Source organism: Megalobrama amblycephala, linkage group LG19 (genome assembly GCF_018812025.1).
Source record: "Megalobrama amblycephala isolate DHTTF-2021 linkage group LG19, ASM1881202v1, whole genome shotgun sequence".
NCBI lineage: Eukaryota > Metazoa > Chordata > Actinopteri > Cypriniformes > Xenocyprididae > Megalobrama > Megalobrama amblycephala.
The window spans coordinates 1-21,186 of record NC_063062.1 but is presented as its reverse complement, the minus strand read 5'-3'; the positions used below and the strand labels follow the sequence as shown (position 1 = coordinate 21,186).

The following is a 21,186-nucleotide window of genomic DNA, read 5'->3' as shown; positions in this document are numbered from 1 at the left end:
CAGTCTTAAGAAGGAAATCTGCTGCATGAGAGGCGCATTTTGTGATAAATTTGGTTTGTTGATCTCGTGTGCAGGTAGCAGATACTCAGTGTTCGTCTGCGTCCATCGGGTCACTCACGCACACGTGCCGACCGGTCTGTGCGACAGCAGCACCAAACCCAGCGCCCAGGAGGAGCCGTGCAACGTCCAGCCCTGTCCTGCTTTGTGAGTCTCCTTTTCTTCTTTGTGTGTGTTCTGCAAATGTAGTTTAGCTCCAGATAGTGTTCTAGTGATCTAGAAGACTTGATTGTCTGGTTCAGGTTAGTTTGATCAGGGCCGGATTTGAAGAACCTGCAGCAAATGAAGTTGTGTGTCAGCCTTATACTGACATCCAGTGGTGTAAATGCAGCGTCGAGTCATACTGTTTGTTGTCTGTAGTGCTTTAACATAGAGCGAGTTTTAGAGCTGGGCGATATGATGATATATAATGATGATACGAGTGATCCTCTGGATTTACATCTAGATATATTGTGTTTATAGTGTTGTCTAGAGCAATATCAGTGCAGCAGTGACTCGAACACGACTGAGTGATCAAGAAAACTGATTTAAATATTGTTTGATTAAGAGATTTCAATATCGTCAGTTTTGTTCAATTAAGAGATTTCAATATTGTCGGTTTTGTTCGATTACGAGATTTTAATTTTGACAGTTTTGTTCGATTACGAGATTTTAATTTTGACAGTTTTGTTCGACTAAGAGATTTCAATATTGTAGGTTTTGTTCGATTACGAGATTTTAATTTTGATGGTTTTGTTCGATTAAGAGATTTCAATATTGTAGGTTTTGTTCGATTAAGAGATTTCAATATTGTTGGTTTTGTTCAATTTACGAGATTTCAATATTGTCGGTTTTGTTCGATTACGAGATTTTAATTTTGACAGTTTTGTTCGATTACGAGATTTTAATTTTGATGGTTTTGTTCGATTAAGAGATTTCAATATTGTAGGTTTTGTTCGATTAAGAGATTTCAATATTGTTGGTTTTGTTCAATTTACGAGATTTCAATATTGTCGGTTTTGTTCGATTACGAGATTTTAATTTTGACAGTTTTGTTCGATTACGAGATTTTAATTTTGACAGTTTTGTTCGATTGCGAGATTTTAATTTTGACAGTTTTGTTCAATTAAGAGATTTCAATATTGTCGGTTTTGTTCGATTACGAGATTTTAATTTTGATGGTTTTGTTCGATTAAGAGATTTCAATATTGTAGGTTTTGTTCGATTACGAGATTTTAATTTTGACAGTTTTGTTCAATTAAGAGATTTCAATATTGTCGGTTTTGTTCGATTACGAGATTTTAATTTTGATGGTTTTGTTCGATTAAGAGATTTAAATATTGTCGGTTTTGTTCGATTAAGAGATTTCAATATTGTCGGTTTTGTTCGATTACGAGATTTTAATTTTGACAGTTTTGTTCGATTACGAGATTTTAATTTTGATGGTTTTGTTCGATTAAGAGATTTCAATATTGTCGGTTTTGTTCGATTTACGAGATTTTAATTTTGATGGTTTTGTTCGATTAAGAGATTTCAATATTGTAGGTTTTGTTTGATTAAGAGATTTCAATATTGTCGGTTTTGTTCGATTAAGAGATTTCAATATTGTAGGTTTTGTTCGATTAAGAGATTTCAATATTGTTGGTTTTGTTCGATTAAGAGATTTCAATATTGTCGGTTTTGTTCGATTTACGAGATTTTAATTTTGATGGTTTTGTTCGATTAAGAGATTTCAATATTGTAGGTTTTGTTTGATTAAGAGATTTCAATATTGTCGGTTTTGTTCGATTAAGAGATTTCAATATTGTAGGTTTTGTTCGATTAAGAGATTTCAATATTGTCGGTTTTGTTCGATTTACGAGATTTTAATTTTGATGGTTTTGTTCGATTAAGAGATTTCAATATTGTAGGTTTTGTTTGATTAAGAGATTTCAATATTGTCGGTTTTGTTCGATTAAGAGATTTCAATATTGTAGGTTTTGTTCGATTAAGAGATTTCAATATTGTTGGTTTTGTTCGATTAAGAGATTTCAATATTGTCGGTTTTGTTCGATTTACGAGATTTTAATTTTGACAGTTTTGTTCGATTACGAGATTTTAATTTTGACAGTTTTGTTCAATTAAGAGATTTCAATATTGTCGGTTTTGTTCGATTACGAGATTTTAATTTTGATGGTTTTGTTCAATTAAGAGATTTCAATATTGTCGGTTTTGTTCGATTTACGAGATTTTAATTTTGATGGTTTTGTTCAATTAAGAGATTTTAATTTTGACAGTTTTGTTCAATTAAGAGATTTCAATATTGTCGGTTTTGTTCGATTTACGAGATTTTAATTTTGATGGTTTTGTTCGATTAAGAGATTTCAATATTGTAGGTTTTGTTTGATTAAGAGATTTCAATATTGTCGGTTTTGTTCGATTAAGAGATTTCAATATTGTAGGTTTTGTTCGATTAAGAGATTTCAATATTGTTGGTTTTGTTCGATTAAGAGATTTCAATATTGTCGGTTTTGTTCGATTTACGAGATTTTAATTTTGACAGTTTTGTTCGATTACGAGATTTTAATTTTGACAGTTTTGTTCAATTAAGAGATTTCAATATTGTCGGTTTTGTTCGATTACGAGATTTTAATTTTGATGGTTTTGTTCGATTAAGAGATTTCAATATTGTAGGTTTTGTTCGATTACGAGATTTTAATTTTGACAGTTTTGTTCGATTAAGAGATTTAAATATTGTCGGTTTTGTTCGATTAAGAGATTTCAATATTGTCGGTTTTGTTCGATTACGAGATTTTAATTTTGACAGTTGGTTTTGTTCAATTAGAAGGTTTACATTTTGATGGTTGTGTTTGATTAAGAGATTTAAATATTGTTGGTTTTGTTCGATTACGAGATTTAAATATTGTCGGTTTTGTTTCATTTACAGATTTAAATGTTGTTTTGTTCAATTACAAGATTTTAATTTTGTTCGATTAAGAGATTTCAATATTATCATTTTTTGATTAAGAGATTTAAATATTGTCAGTTTTGTCCGATTACAAGATTTAAACATTTCAGTTTTGTTCGATAACGAGATTTAAATATTGCTGATTTAAATATTGGTTGGTTTTATATAGAATAGTATGCATCATCAATAAAGTGTATACTGAATTCATGTTAATATAATAATAAAGTGTTTTATAATATTATGTCCACAAAAGACTGAATATAGTCACCCTTCAGATGTCACTACATTCACATCATGACACGAGCTCTCGTAGAATATCACTGATTGATTTGTCTGTGATCGTGTGTTCAGCTGGGACATCGGCGAGTGGTCCGAGTGCAGTAAGATGTGTGGTTTGGGGCTGCAGCATCGTCAGGTCCTGTGTCGTCAGGCGTACGCCAACCGCACGTTAAACGTGCACATCAGCCGGTGCCAGCACCTGGAGCAGCCTGAGACCAGCAGCACCTGCCAGCTGAAGATCTGCAGCGAGTGGCAGATTCGCTCGGAGTGGAGTCCCGTGAGTGACAGCTGTCAGTCACAGCCCCTCCTACCCGCTGATTGGCCACACACGTGAGGACTCTGAGCAATAGCCTATCAGCGGGGGCAGTGGGCGGAGCTTTGGATTTGATAACTGCAATAACACTAGTTTCGTTAGTGGGTACAAGTAAGGCTAAAAACATACTATACACATGCAGTCTTGCATTACTGTGGCAGAATCAATCTTCAAACGTGAAACTGAGCTGTGTCGGGAGAAGCGTCTGTGCACAGCTTAAACGCATTAGTGTGTGTGTGTGTGTGTTGTCAGTGCTCTGTGCCGTGCGGCGTGGGTCAGAGGTCACGTGAGGTGCACTGTGTCAGTAATGTTGGTGATATCGTGGAAGATGAGGAGTGCAACATGAAACTCCGTCCCAGCGACATGGAGAACTGCGACGCGGGTCCGTGTACCAAGAGCTGGTTCTTCAGCGAGTGGAGCGCTCAGGTGAGTCACGCCGGAACACGGTCTGGTTTCTGATCACGCGTGTGTCGCTGCGCTCACGTGTTTGTGCTGTGACGGCAGTGCTCTGCGGACTGCGGCATGGGTGTGCGGACGCGCGGCGTTCTGTGTCTCAGCAATCACATCAGCAGTCTGCCTCTGGAGGGCTGCGGGTCCGAGCGGCCGGCCGAGGCTCAGCCCTGCAACAACGGCCCCTGTGAGAGCCGCACCGAGTGGTTCACCGGCCCCTGGAGTCAGGTACGGCCCTCCGATCATGCATTTCACTGTGGCGATCACAGCAGACTGATGTTGTAGATCAGGGTTAGGGTTCGTGAGTTAGAAAAACTAATAATTAAATCATAAAAATGTCTAATTAAAATAAATTAATAATTTAAAATAAAATAATCAAGGTAAAACATTTACTAAAAATGAACTGAATCACAAAAATGCTGAAAAAAAGAATAGCAATAAACAAAAAATATTAAATCATAATTAAAATAAACTATATTAAAATAAAACAATAAAAAAATTTTTACTAAAAATGTATGAAATCATAAAAATGCTAAATTAATATAAATTATTGTAAAATAAATACATACAAAAAATTAATTAAATCATAAAAATGCAAAATTAAAATACATGATTTCAAAATAAAAACACGCAAAATTAAAATTTGCTAAAAATGCATTTAATCATAAAATGCAAAATTAAAATAAATTATTGTAAAATAAAAACAATCAAAATAAACACTAAAATTATTTGAATCATAAAATGTGGAATTAATATAAATGATTTTAAACATTAAAACAATCAAAATAAACATTTGCTAAAAATGCATTTAATCATAAAAATGTAAAATTAAAACAAAATTGTAAAATAAAAACAGTCAAAATAAACACTTACTAAAGATTTATTAAATTAATATAAATGATTTTAAAATAAAAGCAATCAAATTAAACACTAAAATGAATTGAATCATAAAATACAAAATTAAATAAATGATTTTAAAATGAAAACACTAAAAAAACACTAAAAATTAATTAAATAACATGCAAATTTAAATGATTTTAAAATGAAAAAAATGTGAATGCTAAAAATTAAATCATATAGTTTCAAAATTAAAGTAAATGATTTTCAAATAAAAACACTCAAACACAAATTAATTGAATCATGAAATACAAATTTACAAAATAATCAAAATAATTGCTAAAAACGAATGAAATCCTAAAAATAAAAATGCTATATTAATTAATTGAATCATAAAATGCTAAATTAATCAGTTAATTCAAGGATTTTAAAAACAATCAAAATAAACAGTTAAAGATTTTCTAACTCATATAATGCAAATTAAAACAAAATTGTAAAATAAAAACAATCAAAATAAACACTTAATAAAAATGTATTAAATTATAAAAATGCTAAATTAATATAAATTATTTTAAAATAAAAGCAATCAAAATAAACACTAAAATGAACTGAATCATAAAATACAAAATTAAATAAATGATTTTAAAATGAAAACACTAAAAAAACACTAAAATAGATAGCATGCAAAATTAAATGATTTAAAATAAAAAAATTAGTGCATACTAAAAATTTATATAATTAATTGAATCATAAAATGCTAAATTAATCAGTTAATTAAAGGATTTTAAAAACAATCAAAATAAACAGTTACAAAATATTTATTAATGCAAATAAAATGTGTGTGTGTGTGTGTGTGTCAGTGCTCGGCGGAGTGCGGCACCGGCAGCCAGCAGAGGGCAGTAGTGTGTCTGATGAGGTCTGATGAGGGTTTTGCGGTGATGCCGGCGTACGAGTGTTCGTCTCTGGACCGTCCGCTCAGCCAGCAGAGCTGCTTCATCAAGGCCTGCGGAGCGAAGTGGTTCCACACGGACTGGAGCGCGGTGAGACAGAGCAGCTAACAGCCGCACAGCAGCTTTGCAGAATCAGACACTGTAAATGTGGCTCTTCTGTCTGCGTGTTTCCAGTGCTCCAAGACGTGTGAGGCCGGCTACCGTGTGCGAGAGGTGCGCTGTCTCTCTGATGATCACATGACCACCAGCGAGCGCTGTGAGGAAACGCTGAAGCCGCACGAGAGGGAGGAGTGTAACCCTGAGCCCTGCCTCCCTCTGATTGGTCAGTTCCATCATGAATATATAAACATGTCACTTCATATTCATCTGTCACATTTACCCAAAAATTAAAAGAAAGAAACTGTATTTTGCATATAGAACATTTAAATGGTCAAAAGTTTGGAAACATTACAATTTTTAATGTTTTTGAACAAAGTCTCTTATGCTCATTAAGGCTGCATTTATTTCATAGTAAATACAGAAAAAACAGTAATATTGTGAAATATTATTACAGTTTAAAATGATGGGTTTTCTATTATAATATACTTTAAAATATAATTTATTCCTGTGATCAAAGCTTAATTTTCAGCATCATTAAATCCAGTCTTCAGTGTCACATGATCCTTCAGAAATCATTCTGATATGATGATTTGATACTCAGTTATTATCAAAGTTGGAAACAGTTGTGCTGCTTTATATTTTTTTGGAGACTGTGATACTTTTCAAGATTCGTTGATGAATAAATGGTCAAAAAGAACAGCATTTATTCAAAATATAAATATTTTCTAACTATATAAATCTTTACTATCACTTTTTATCAATTTAAAACATCAGTGCTGAAAAAAAGTATTAATTTCTTTAAAAAAAAAAAAAAGAAAAAATACTGACCTCAAACTTATGAACAGTAGTGTATATTGTTACAAAAAATTTAATTTAAATAAATGCTGATATTTTTTTTACTTTTTACTCATCAAAGAATCCTGAAAAAGCATCACAGGTTATAAAATAATATTAAGCAGCACAACTGTTTCCAACATTGATAATAAATCATCATATCAGAATGATTTCTGAAGGAAGACTGGAGTAATGATGCTGAAAATTCAGCTTTGAATCGCAGAAATTAATTATATTTCAAAGTATATTAAGATAAAAAACCATAATTTTAAATTGTAATAATATTTCACAATATTATTGTTTTTTCTGTATTTATTATGAAATAAATGCAGCCTTAATGAGCATAAGAGACTTTGTTCAAAAACATTAAAAATAGTAATGTTCCCAAATTTTTGACGGGTAGTGTATATATATATATATATATATATATATATATATATATATAAACTATTTTCTTTGATATTTATATATATAAGTTTTTTTAAATATGTATTTATTTATTTATTTAAATTTTCTACATGCAAAATATTTTGTTTAAATAAGAAATAAATAAATTATAAATAAATTATAAATATTATATATAATTATTATATATTATTATCAACATATTTAAATAAAATATATAATTATTATATATTATATATTATATATATTTAACATAAAATAACTATATTTAAATATTATATGTAAATATTATATATAATTATTATATATTATAGATTAACTGTATTTTGTAGAATAATTATAGAAAATTTAAATAAATAAATAAAAATTTAAATATATAATATTTAAATATATATTTAATTAAATACATTTTACATATATATAATTATTAATATTAATTATATTTTATAAATATATATAACTTATATTTAAATATTTATTTAAATTTTCTACATGCAAAATATTGTTTCTTTTGAGTTTTGGGTAAATGTTTGGGTAAATTTTGGGTAAATATCCTTAATCATCATAAATATACTGCAACGATGGAAAAATGGGCTTGATTTTCCTCATACAAATATTTTTTTTCTTATGATTTTATTTTTATGATTTTATGATTTGGTTATGCTGGGACCTGAACATGTTTTTGTGAGATTCATCGTTGGATCTGTTTATTTTCTGTGTTTTCAGATGAAAAGTGTCGTGATAAATACTTCAACTGTAACGTGGTGGTCCAGGCGCGTCTCTGCGTGTACGACTACTATCAGACGGCGTGTTGCGTGTCCTGCAGGCGTGTGGCGCACCGGAGCTCCGGACGCTGGAGACGCCGATCCTGAGGACATCCGTCCATCTGAACCGGAACGAGGGAGAAACGGACTAACCGCTCGTCACTAATTCTGTTTGGATGGGAAATGCATCTGTGGCCTCGTCGTGGTTCTTCAGCGGGAACCAAACACACATGTGGCATAAACAGACCATCTGAAACTCTAAAGACGCTCGACGGGATCAGTGTCACGAACTGTACGGAGATCAGTGAGTACACCGAACACGAGAAACTGCGCTGCGAACGAGACGAGAACGAGATTCTCCAGCACCATCACTGTATTAGTTCTGTTCACACTGCGTCAGTTTAATGTGGATTCAGTCCTGAATCATTCTGTGTGTTTGTCGCCGAATGAAGCGGCGTGAACGTGTTCAGCTCACTGTAAAACTGGAACACAACAGTCAGGGAACGTTCTCTCAACGTTATGGACAAACGTTCTTCCAGTAACGTTAATAGAACGTTTGTTCAAAGTTATCTGGTCTCACATAATGTTCTCAAAACGTTAGCACAAAAACATTAGTTATACATCGTTCACGTTTCCTAACCTAAAAATAATGTATTTACAAAATATGATTCACAAATGTATAAGCTAATTCACATTCACAAACAATATATTTGCAAAACTGAAATCAATCTCATTCATGTTCACAAAATAAGATTCAGAAATTTTGAAATTTTGTTTTCATATCGTCATATCATGATGGGTTTGTGTCTGTTTTGAGACTTTCCTGTCAGACGCCGTGATTTTCTCTTTAGCCAATCAGATGTGGGTTTTTCATCCAGCCAGCCAATCATAATACACCTTTACTCAGTGCTTTGAGTCAAGAAGCAAAATGTGGCTTGATTAATTTTGAGACTATTTTATCTCCATAATAACGACACAAATGAGAAGAGTCACATGCAGTCACATGTATATTTTTATTGTACTCGCGTGTATTTATATTTTGAACACATTCAGTTTTTGTAGTTTTGAAACAGATTTGTCGACATCTTCATACTCATTCAGATCCGTTGAGCTGTATCTTTTTACTCTTTATAAAGTGATTAAAATCTAAAGTTGAATTCTGAGTGAATCTTCAGATGAGTTTTTAAACTGGGGTCCGGGGAAAAATAAGATTAAACTAACGAACATAAATCAGTTTGATAAAAAAAAAAAATAATTGAATAAATATTTATTTAAATAAATAAATAAGTTAATAAATCTGATTAAAATGAATACATTTATAATGGTAAATAAATAAAATGTGATGTAAATAAAATAAACTAAAACATTTGATTAAAATAAGTTGATAACAAATGAATAAAATTTAATTTAAATAAATAAATATGTCTAACAGTACAGTACTATAGTGAGTAGAACAGAATGCAATGATGTAAATAAATAAATAAAACATTATTTAAATACATTTGATTAAAATAAAAAAGATTGAAATAAATACAAATTGATTTTTAAACAATTATTTAAAATAAACACATTTTATGTAAAGAAATAAAAACTTTGTACTTTGACTACAAAGTATGTAAAATGAAAAATATTTTTATGTAAAAATACATTTGATTGAAAAATATTTAAATAAATAATGAATTAATACATTTGATTAAAATGAATAAATTAATTAAAATAAATTAAATTTGATGTAAATAAAAAGTAAATAAACTTTTGATTAATATAAATAAATAAAAAATGATTTAAATAAATTAATTTTATTATAATAAATAAAAATGGATTTCAATAATTTTTAATGCATTTAACTAAAATAAATAAATGTATTAAAATTTATTTTTATTTAAATAAATAATCCATCTTATAGGCAAGTAGGAAAGAATGCATTGATGCATCATAATAGAAACTGAATATTTTCCAAATAATATTATACGCATATTTATAATATTAATTTTTCATAATAATAATTAGTTATTTATGCATAAAAATATATGGGGATGATCATATTTGGGGCTCTAACCCTGATCTAGAATAAACTGAAGTCAGTCCAGGACTAGAGACGCTCCTGGTTAAATCCATCCGATCACATCCAGCAAAATAACAAGAGGACAAAATATGAATAATTCATCAGTCATCTCAATGATGCGTATGTGTAAGCCATAAATTATGTGCACAGATTCAGTGTGCGCAAATTGATTGATCTCCTTAAGAGGCACATAATTTTGCATGAAAACATTTGTATTTGTCAAACTTGTTTCAGCCCTGAAGGCTTGAGACTCGTTCATGCAGAATAATGAGTCTCGTGATACACACACACACACAGTCCAGGAATAAACTTCAGCTCCGACGGCTCCATGAATCTCCTCAAGCATCAGTAATCGGTGGGAACGATGAGGAAAGACACGGTTCTTCACCGGAGGAAGCGGAGAGATGTTCTGCTCTATATCATCGCCATAGTTTTGCTTATATTTGCAGCGATTCATCTCGTCTTCTCCGTCGGAAAGAGTTTTCAGGGTTCGGCTCCTGCGAGAGTCCGTCGGGATGTTGGTGAGAGAGATTTGATTCATGTTGAGATTCTTTCAGCAAGAGTTTGAGTCACGTGTGTTTCTATAGTGCTTTATACCATTTAAAGCTGCTTAATTAACAGTGTTGATGTTGTAAACTTCATTATTATGAAACAAATCCAATTTCAGCTTTAAGCAGCTCTAAAAAGACAATAGAGTGATTATTCAGATCAAGTTTTGTTCTCATCTGAAAGAGTCAGTTCAGTCAAATCAGTGATATGAATACTGAATATTAATTGTCTTTTAAACCCTTCAGAAATCACTGGAGCTGATAATGAAGATCTGTGTGTTTTGCAGAAAATGCGAGCGACTGCGTCCCGCCGCAGTCCTCAGAATTTCCCGAAGGATTCTTCACGCTTCAGGAGAGGAAAGACGGAGGGATTCTGATTTACTTCATGATCATCTTCTACATGCTTCTGGCCGTCTCCATCGTGTGTGATGATTATTTCCTGCCGTCACTCGAGGTCATCAGCGAGCGTAAGCCGGTGTTCGGTCTGGTTTTGTCTGGCAGTGTGTCTGCGCTGTGATCTGACTGGATCTGGTTGTGTTTCAGGTCTCGGTCTCTCACAAGATGTTGCTGGAGCCACTTTCATGGCAGCGGGGAGCTCGGCGCCGGAACTCGTCACTGCGTTTCTGGGTAATCTCAGAAATATCACAAATCACTAATCTCCCGGCAGGACACAAGTTGGCATACGTGCTGCATATCTTATAAAACATTAGAAAATGTAAATGTCTGGGAGAAAGAGAAGAGCATATGGATAAATCTGAAAAAGCACGAAAGAGAGCTCAATTAAGTTCGGTTTTCTTTGCGCACACAGAAAGCCGCCTCTCAGACAGCACACGAGTACTGAACTGAGCTCTCTTTCACGTCTTTTTGCACTTGAACAGACAAATACACACAAAATTATGTCAAAATGTCTGTTTTGGTGAGTATTCATGTAAACACAATGTAAACAGATGGGAGAATATCAGATTTGTATCAGCGTATTGGATCCGTGCATTCAGTCTTAAAGTGACAGTAGCCAAATAAACCTGCAGCTGTTCGTCATTAATGTTAATCAAACAACAAAAGAAAGAGAAAATCACTCAATGTTCTTGACTGAATAACTATAGCTTTTAAAGGGGTGGTTGATTATGATTTGACTTTTTTAACTTTAGTTAGTGTGTAATGTTGCTGTTTGATCATAAACAACATCTGCAAAGTTACGACGCTCAAAGTTCAATGCAAAGAGAGATGTTTTCTTTTACAGAAATCACTACAACAAACGGCTGGTAGGGACTACAACGAGCTTCTTCCTGGGTTAGTGACATCACTAACCCTAAAATTTACATAAACCCCGCCCCCGAGAACACACAACTAAGGGGGCGTGGCCATGTTGGGCTGCTTTAGAGAAGAGGAAGAGGAGTTGTAGTAGAGTGTTGTTGTCATGCCGTCATTTTACGCCAATCGAACGCTGGATTTGCACAAAAGATGAACATGACGGCACATGCTAGTGGATGAGTTGAATCAACTCCACAGCAACTACATCAATTTATCCACTAACCATTCAGAAACGTCTAAAAGTTGTAACTTCTTCCTGAGTCTCTCCATCAGTGTCGACTCCGGTTTGAACAATGTAAGGCTGAACACTTTCATCATTTTACTGCGTGAGATTCTCCAGCTTTGTTGTTGTTGAGCTGTTAAAGCTCCGCCCTCTTCTGGAAAGGGGGCGGGAGCAGCAGCTCATTTGCATTTAAAGGAACACACACAAAAATGGCGTGTTTTTGCTCAAATTTGACAAGCTATAATAAATGATCTGTGGGGTATTTTGAGCTGAAACTTCACACACACATTCTGGAGACACCAGAGACTTATATTACATGAATTTAAAACAATGACTTTGAGTGTGTTTCCTCCTCAGGTGTGTTTGTGACTAAAGGAGATATCGGCGTGAGCACCATCATGGGATCGGCCGTGTATAACCTGCTGTGCATCTGTGCGGCGTGTGGCCTCTTGACCTCTGTGGTGTGTGACATTTTCAGCCGCATTATCAATATTCACGTGCCGTAAGCATGCCGGTGTGTGTCTGTAGTATCTGTGTCTCAGCTGTGTGTGTTTTCATTCTGTTCAGACGGCTCGCCTCACCTGCTGGCCGTTGTTCAGAGACTGTGTCGCATACGCCATCAGCGTCGCCGCAGTCATTGCCATAATCTCAGATAACAGAGTTTACTGGTGAGTCTGTGACGCTTACGGTAATGATTCTCCCAGCCAACGTTCCCATTAAAGGGTTAGTTCACCCAAAAATGAAAATAATATCATTAATTACTCTCCCTCATGTCGTTCCACACCCGTAAGACCTTCGTTCATCTTAAGAACACAAATTAAGATATTTTTGATGAAATCCGATGGCTCAGTGAGGCCTGCATAGCCAGCAATGACATTTCCTCTCTCAAGATCCATTAATGTACTAAAAACATATTTAAATCAGTTCATGTGAGTACAGTGGTTCAATATTAATATTATAAAGAGATGAGAATATTTTTGGCACTCCAAAAAAACAAAATAACGACTTATTTAGTGATGGCCGATTTCAAAACACTGCTTCAGGAAGCTTCGGAGCGTTATGAATCTTGAGGCATGAGGGTGAGTTATAAATGACATTATTTTCATTTTTGGGTGAACTAACCCTTTAAGTTATTAAAAAGTTATTTCTGAATGTTACTTTTGAATGTTCTCTGAAACATTTTGTAACATTTAACCCTGTATTAAAAAACTGTCTACACCTTTTGTATTCCCGGGTCAGGTTTGACCCGATGGAACGTGAGCTTATAAAACAGTCATAACTTAATATTTTTCAACTAAAACTATATTGTAGATATGTGAAATGTGTATTTCTCCTCTTTCAAACTCTCTTTCCTTTTTCAAATTTAGACTATTTGGTCTTTGAACTTTTGTTCTACAAACACATTAGGTTGTAGTTTATTAGATATAGTTTATTTATTATGTCAGTTGCATCTTTTGTCAATTTATAGTGTCTTTGTATGTGCATATTCAAATTTACCAACAAAATTCATATAATCAAATTCAAATAAAAAATAAAAAAGGTAATTGTGACTTTATATCTCACAATTCTGACTTTTGTTTGCGAGATATAAACTCACAATTGCGAGTTATAAAGTCGGAATTGTGTGATTTAAAGTCAGAATTGCGAGTTATAAAGTCGGAATTGCGAGATATAAAGTCGGAATTGCGAGATTTAAAGTCAGAATTGCGAGATATAAAGTCAGAATTGCGAGATATAAAGTCGGAATTGCGAGATATAAAGTCGGAATTGCGAGAAATAAAGTCAGAATTGCGTGATATAAAGTCAGAATTGCGAGATATAAAGTCGGAATTGCGAGATATAAAGTCGGAATTGCGAGATATGAAGTCGGAATTGCGAGATATAAAATCGGAATTGCGTGATATAAAGTCGGAATTGTGTGATATAAAGTCAGAATTGCGAGATATGAAGTCGGAATTGCGTGATATAAAGTCGGAATTGCGAGATATAAAGTCAGAATTGCGTGATATAAAGTCGGAATTGTGTGATATAAAGTCGGAATTGCGAGATATAAAGTCGGAATTGCGTGATATAAAGTCAGAATTGCGTGATATAAAGTCAGAATTGCGAGATATAAAGTCGGAATTGCGTAATATAAAGTCAGAATGGCAAGATTTATAGTCAGAATTGCGAGATATAAAGTCGGAATTGCGTGATATAAAGTCGGAATTGCGACTTTATATTTGCTTATTATAATGTGCAATTGTTAGGGAAATTTTTTTTCTTTTCTTAGTTTATATCTTGCAATTCTGAGAAAAAAAAGTCAGAATTGTGTGATAAAAAGTCGCAATTAACTTTTTAAATGTTTTATTTAGTGCTTCCATACAAACGTGACCCAAACGTGAAAGGTATAAAAATTGAATTTAAATGGTTATATCTAAAAAAAAAAAAAAAAGGTAAAAAATCTGAAAAAAAAATAAAGAAATTGATGTGTATTTAGGTAGTCCATATGCAAAGATTTTTTAGAAATGTTTATGTAATGCTTCCGGGTCAAAACTGTCCTGAATGCGATCAGAGGTTAAAAACGTTAGGCAAACATCCAATTACAACATTTCAGAATAAAAGTCCCATTAATGATGTATACATAACATTTTTATGCTTACATTTTGAGAAAGTTATTAAATTATTAAAATGCAAACATTCCACTGATGTTACATCCAGCTTTTTTTAAATGCAATATCCCAAAATGTACATAAAAAAATGCTAATGAAATCGTGCGATATCCAAACTAGAGCTTTTAGATTGTAGGCTTCAAAATTCATAAAAGCTTTGTTTATTTGTGAAGATTATCTTTAAAATGTGTAAGAATCATAAACTTTTGTAGAGCTTATTTTCTGCAATAATCCAAAAGCCATATTATTAATGGTGCTTGCCAAAGGCAAAGCTCCATTCTTAATCTTCTGCATACTTATTATTATTCTTCTTCTTCTGGACACTTTCGTCTGCGCGTAACTCGTCCCGCAGTTTTTGTCATAGACCCACGAATGAGGTGTCAAATCGACCGGCCTATTGAGGAGTGGTGTGCTATGACTTTTATAAGCGATCGGGTGTACGATGTTCGTCCGGCGGGCGAAAAATCGGGCGAAAAATCCCATAGACTTAACATTGCGACGAACTTTGACGAGTCATAGCTCCTAACGAGAATTTCGTAGAATCATGTGAGTTACCACGTTTGAAGAGGCTGACAGGCTCTCTCAGACCATACCTCAAAATGGGGTGTAAGTTGTACCCCTGGGGCGCAAGAGCTGCCCAAATTTGCCCCATAGACATACTATGGTGAAGCCGTGCCCATGAACCAGGAAGTACTGTGTTTTTCCTACTATGGGAAATTACATAGGGATTTTGTATTTAACATAACTCTGGATCACAATGACATAGAGACAAGGGGGTGGGCTCATTTCACTCAGGTGACCAATCAGTCTCCCAGGATCATTGTGAAGCTATCAAGCCACGCCCTAGCAACCATATAGAGCACCATAGCAACAAGTTCCATAGACTTCCATTGAAAAAGATCAAAGGAATATCTTTGGATAGAAGTGTCATAGAAACATGAGGGTGGGCTCATTTGTCTCGGGGCAGCAAACGGCCAATCACGAATCACCTTCAAGACCTCCTAGCCACGCCCTAGCAACCATTAAGAGCACCCTAGCAACCCAAAGAATAGAGGGATATCTTCAAATCTGAATATCATAGAGGCATGGGGGTTGGTTTATATCATTCATACTGGCAAGCAGCCTTTGGTTTATCATTACTGGCAGCTGCCAAGCCACTCCCTAGCAACCAACCAGATTACCCTAGCAACCGTTTTTCAAGATCCATATCTCTGCATCAGAACATCATAAAGACATGGGGGTTGGTTTATATTGTCAAGCAGCCTTTGGAGTATCATCATTGGCAACTGTCAAGCCACTCCCTAGCAACCAAACAGAGTACCCTAGCAACCATTTAGCGATGCCTATATCTCTGCATCAGAACATCGTAGACACATGGGGGTTGGCTTTTTTGACTCATGCTAGCAAACTGTACTTGCAACATGCTACACATGCTAGCAGTTAATAGCTACATGCTAATAGTGATTAGCTAAGTGCTAAAGTGGGCTGAGAACATGCTAAGAACTCTATAGAAACTCCATAGTAACTATCTGTGCCAACTACCAACCACCTAGTAACACCATAGCAACCACCCAGGTTACCATAGCAACTGCCCAGAACACCCTAGCAACCGCCTAGCAACACCATAGTGACCACTCCAGGTACCTTAACAACTGCCTAGCAACACCTTAGCAACCACCCAGGTTACCATAGCAACCGCCTAGCAACCACCTAGAACACCCTAGCAACCGCCTAGCAACACCTTAGCAACCACCCAAAGTACCTTAGCAACTGCCTAGCAACACCCTAGCAACCACCCTGGTTACCATAGCAACCGCCTAGCAACAGCCTAGCAACCACCCAGAACACCCTAGCAACCGCCTAGCAACACCTTAGCAACCACCCCAAGTACCTTAGCAACTACCTAGCAACACCCTAGCAACCACTTGGGTTACCATAGCAACCGCCTAGCAACCACCCAGAACACCCTAGCAACCGCCTAGCAACACCGTAGTGACCACCCCAGGTACCTTAGCAACTGCCTAGCAACACCCTAGCAACCACCCAGGTTACCATAGCAACCGCCTAGCAACCACCCAGAACACCCTAGCAACCGCCTAGCAACACCATAGTGACCACCCCAGGTACCTTAGCAACTGCCTAGCAACACCCTAGCAACCACCCTGGTTACCATAGCAACCGCCTAGCAACCACCCAGAACACACTAGCAACCACCCCAAGTACCTTAGCAACCGCTAGCAACCGAGTGGTGAATTTTGCCACTGCAAGCACCATTCACATTTTCTTCAGGAAATGTACATTCTAGTTAATGGTGCTTGCCAAAGGCAAAGCTCCATTCTTATTATTGCTCATACTTATTATTCTTCTTCTTCTTCTTCTGGACACAATTTCTGCGCGCTACTCCTCCCGCAGTTTTTGTCCTAGACCCATGAATGAGGTGTCAAATCGACCGGCTCATTGAGGACAGGTGTGCTATGACTTTTATAAGCGATCGGACCAACGATGTTCACACAGCGGACGAAAAAGCGGTCAAAAAAGTCCCATTGACTTACATTGAAAAATTCAAATTCACGAACATTCCGTCTCTCTCAACTGTCACTTTCTCACACACACTCACACACGCAGGCCCTTAGAAGCCTTTCTCTCTCAGACACAGACACTCATTTTCTTCCACTTTTATTTCTGCGCGCTACTCCTCCCGCAGCGTTTGTCCTAGACCCATGAATGAGGTGTCAAATCGACCGGCTCATTGAGGAGAGGTGTGCTATGACTTTTATAAGCGATCGGACCAACGATGTTCGCACAGGGGACGAAAAAGCGGCCAAAAAAGTCCCATTGACTTTCAATGGCGGAATCTTCAGAAATTTGAATTTCAACTGTCACTTTCTCACACACACTCACACACGCAGGCCCTCAGAAACCTTTCTGTCACTCACTCACTATTGATCACAGTGTCATAGAGACAAGGGGGTGGGCTCATTTCACTCAGACAACCAATCAGTGTCTCAGGATCACTGTTAAGCTATCAAGCCACGCCCTAGCAACCATATTGAGCAGCATAGCAACAAGTTCCATAGACTTCCATTAAAAAAGATCAAAGGAATATCTTTGGATAAAAGTGTCATAGAAACATGAGGGTGGGCTCATTTGACTCGGGGTAACAAACGGCCAATCACAAATCACCTTGAACACTTCATAGCCACGCCCTAGCAACCATTTAGAGCACCCTAGCAACCCAAAGCATAGAGGGATATCTTCAAATTTGAATATCATAGTGGCATGGGGGTTGGTTTATATCATTCATACTGGCAAACATCCTTTGGTGTATCATCAGTGGCAGCTGCCAGGCCACTCCCTAGCAACCAAACAGAGTACCCTAGCAACCGTGTAGCGAGACCTATATCTCTGCATCAGAGCATCATACAGACATGGGGGTTGGTTTATATTGTCAAGCAGCGTTTGGAGTTTTCATCATTGGTAGCTGCCAAGCCACTCCCTAGCAACCAAACAGAGTACCCTAGCAACCGTTTAGCAAGATCTATATCTCTGCATCAGAACATCGTAAAGACATGTGGGTTGGTTTATATTGTCAAGCAGCCTTTGGAGTATCATCATTGGTAGCTGCCAGGCCACTCCCTAGCAACCAACCAGATTACCCTAGCAACCGTTTTTCAAGATCCATATCTCTGCGTTTTATCAGAACATCATAAAGACATGGCGGTTGGTTTATATTGTCAAGCAGCCTTTGGAGTATCATCATTGGCAACTGCCAAGACACTCCCTAGCAACCAAACAGAGTACCCTAGCAACCATTTAGCGATGCCTATATCTCTGCATCAGAACATCGTAGAGACATGGGGGTTGGCTTTTTTGACTCATGCTAGCAAACTGTACTTGCAACATGCTACACATGCTAGCAGTTAATAGCTACATGCTAATAGTGATTAGCTAAGTGCTAAAGTGGGCTGAGAACATGCTAAGAACTCTATAGAAACTCCATAGTAACTATCTGTGGCAACTACCAACCACCTGGTAACACCATAGCAACCACCCATGTGGCTTTTACCATAGCAACCGCCCAGAACACCCTAGCAACCGCCTAGCAACAGCGCCCTTAGCTTTGAAACCGTGAAGCCCACAGTACCTTAGCAACCAAAGCCTAGCAACCGTTATGATTTGTACAACGAATTTTGCCACTGCAAGCACCATTCACATTTTCTTAAGGAAATGTACATTCTAGTATTGTAATTACTATTCACCTGAACAAAACTTTGGCGCCTAACTCGTCCCACACCGTTTGTCGTAGACCCACGAATGAGGTGTCAAATCGACCGGCTTATTGAGGAGAGGTGTGCTATGACTTTTCTAAGTGATCGGGTGTACGATGTTCGCACATCGTACGAAAAAACGGCTGAAAAAACTCCCATAGACTTAACATGGGGACCAAATCTGTGAGATCATATCTTTGGTTTAAAAGGTCATAGAGACTTGGGGCTGGGCTCTTTTTACTCGGCCTATCAAGCCACCAATAAGTATTGACAACTCCATAGCCACACCCTAGCAACCAATTACAGAACCCTAGCACCTGAGAGCCGAATTTTGCCACTGCAAGCACCATTCACATTTTCTTCAGGAAATGTACATTCTAGTATTGTAATTACTATTCACCTGAACAAAACTTTGGCGCCTAACTCGTCCCACACCGTTTGTCGTAGACCCACGAATGAGGTGTCAAATCGACCGGCTTATTGAGGAGAGGTGTGCTATGACTTTTCTAAGTGATCGGGTGTACGATGTTCGCACATCGTACGAAAAAACGGCTGAAAAAACTCCCATAGACTTAACATGGGGACCAAATCTGTGAGATCATATCTTTGGTTTAGAAGGTCATAGAGACTTGGGGCTGGGCTCTTTTGATTCAGCCAGCCAATAAGTAGTGACACAGCAACTTCATAGCCACGCCCTAGCAACCAATTACAGCACCCTAGCAACCGAGTGGCGAATTTTGCCACTGCAAGCACCATTCACATTTTCTTCAGGAAATGTACATTCTAGTATTGTAATTACTATTCACCTGAACAAAACTTTGGCGCGTAACTCGTCCCGCACCGTTTGTCGTAGACCCACGAATGAGGTGTCAAATCGACCGGCTTATTGAGGAGAGGTGTGCTTTGACTTTTCTAAGCGATCGGGTGTACAATGTTCGCACAGCGTACGAAAAAACGGCTGAAAAAACTCCCATAGACTTAACATGGGGGCCAAATCTGTGAGATCATATCTTTGGTTTAGAAGGTCATAGAGACATGGGGCTGGGCTCTTTTGATTCAGCCAGCCAATAAGTAGTGACACAGCAACTTCATAGCCACGCCCTAGCAACCAATTACAGCACCCTAGCAACCGGTGCCGAATTTTGCCACTGCAAGCACCATTCACATTTTCTTCAGGAAATGTACATTCTAGTATTGTAATTACTATTCACCTGAACAAAACTTTGGCGCATAACTCGTCCCGCACCGTTTGGTGTAGACCCACGAATGAGGTGTCAAATCGACCGGCTTATTGAGGAGAGGTGTGCTATGACTTTTCTAAGCGACCGGGTGTACGATGTTCGCACAGCGTACGAAAAAAATGGCTGAAAAAACTCCCATAGACTTAACATTCGGTCAAAATCTGTGAGATCATATCTTTGGATCAGAAGGTCATAGAGACTTGGGGCTGGGCTCTTTTGATTCGGCCAGCCAATAAGTAGTGGCACAGCAACTTCATAGCCACGCCCTAGCAACCAATTACAGCACCCTAGCAACCGGTGCCGAATTTTGCCACTGCAAGCACCATTCACATTTTCTTCAGGAAATGTACATTCTAGTATTGTAATTACTATTCACCTGAACAAAACTTCGGCACGTAACTCGTCCCGCACCATTTGTCGTAGACCCATGAATGAGGTGTCAAATCGACCGGCTTATTGAAGAGAGGTGTGCTATGACTTTTCTAAGCGATCGAGTGTATGATGTCCGTACGCCGTACGAAAAATCGGCTGAAAAAACTCCCATAGACTTAACATTGGGACAAAATCTGTGAGATCATATATTTGGTTTAGAAGGTCGTAGAGACTTGGGGCTGGGCTCGTTTGACTCGGACATCCAATAAGTAGTGACACAGCAAGTTCATAGCCACGCCCTAACAACCAATTACAGTACCCTAGCAACCGAGTGGCGAATTTTGCCACTGCAAGCACCATTCACATTTTCTTCAGGAAATGTACATTCTAGTATTGTAATTACTATTCACCTGAACAAAACTTTGGCGTGTAACTCGTCCCGCACCGTTTGTCGTAGACCCACATATGAGGTGTCAAATCGACCGGCTTATTGAGGAGAGGTGTGCTCTGACTTTTCTAAGCGATCGGGTGAACGATGTTCGCACAGAGTACGAAAAAAACGGCAGAAAAAACTCCCATAGACTTAACATTGG

General features: G+C 36.7%; 2 protein-coding genes across 3 annotated transcripts in view; both read left to right on the top strand.

Moving 5' to 3' along the window:
- The window catches only part of LOC125254480 (thrombospondin type-1 domain-containing protein 4-like), a 40,444-nt gene extending 31,367 nt beyond the window's left edge, over positions 1-9,077 (top strand). For both annotated transcript variants that reach the window (XM_048169104.1, XM_048169105.1), the window contains 7 exons: positions 75-204; positions 3,335-3,539; positions 3,828-4,001; positions 4,080-4,253; positions 5,723-5,902; positions 5,987-6,134; positions 7,877-9,077. In XM_048169104.1, coding sequence (XP_048025061.1) covers positions 75-204; positions 3,335-3,539; positions 3,828-4,001; positions 4,080-4,253; positions 5,723-5,902; positions 5,987-6,134; positions 7,877-8,022 — 1,157 coding nt within the window. In that variant the 3' untranslated portion in view covers positions 8,023-9,077. The remainder of the gene's footprint in view (positions 1-74; positions 205-3,334; positions 3,540-3,827; positions 4,002-4,079; positions 4,254-5,722; positions 5,903-5,986; positions 6,135-7,876) is intronic.
- A 633-nt stretch (positions 9,078-9,710) lies between these two features.
- On the top strand, positions 9,711-12,871 carry LOC125254366 (sodium/potassium/calcium exchanger 5-like). The gene is made up of 5 exons (XM_048168954.1): positions 9,711-10,500; positions 10,815-10,994; positions 11,071-11,154; positions 12,419-12,522; positions 12,629-12,871. Exons 1-5 carry the CDS (start codon positions 10,344-10,346, stop codon positions 12,731-12,733), a joined length of 630 nt encoding a protein of 209 aa, XP_048024911.1. The 5' UTR covers positions 9,711-10,343; the 3' UTR covers positions 12,734-12,871.
- Positions 12,872-21,186: the final 8,315 nt, after the last annotated feature.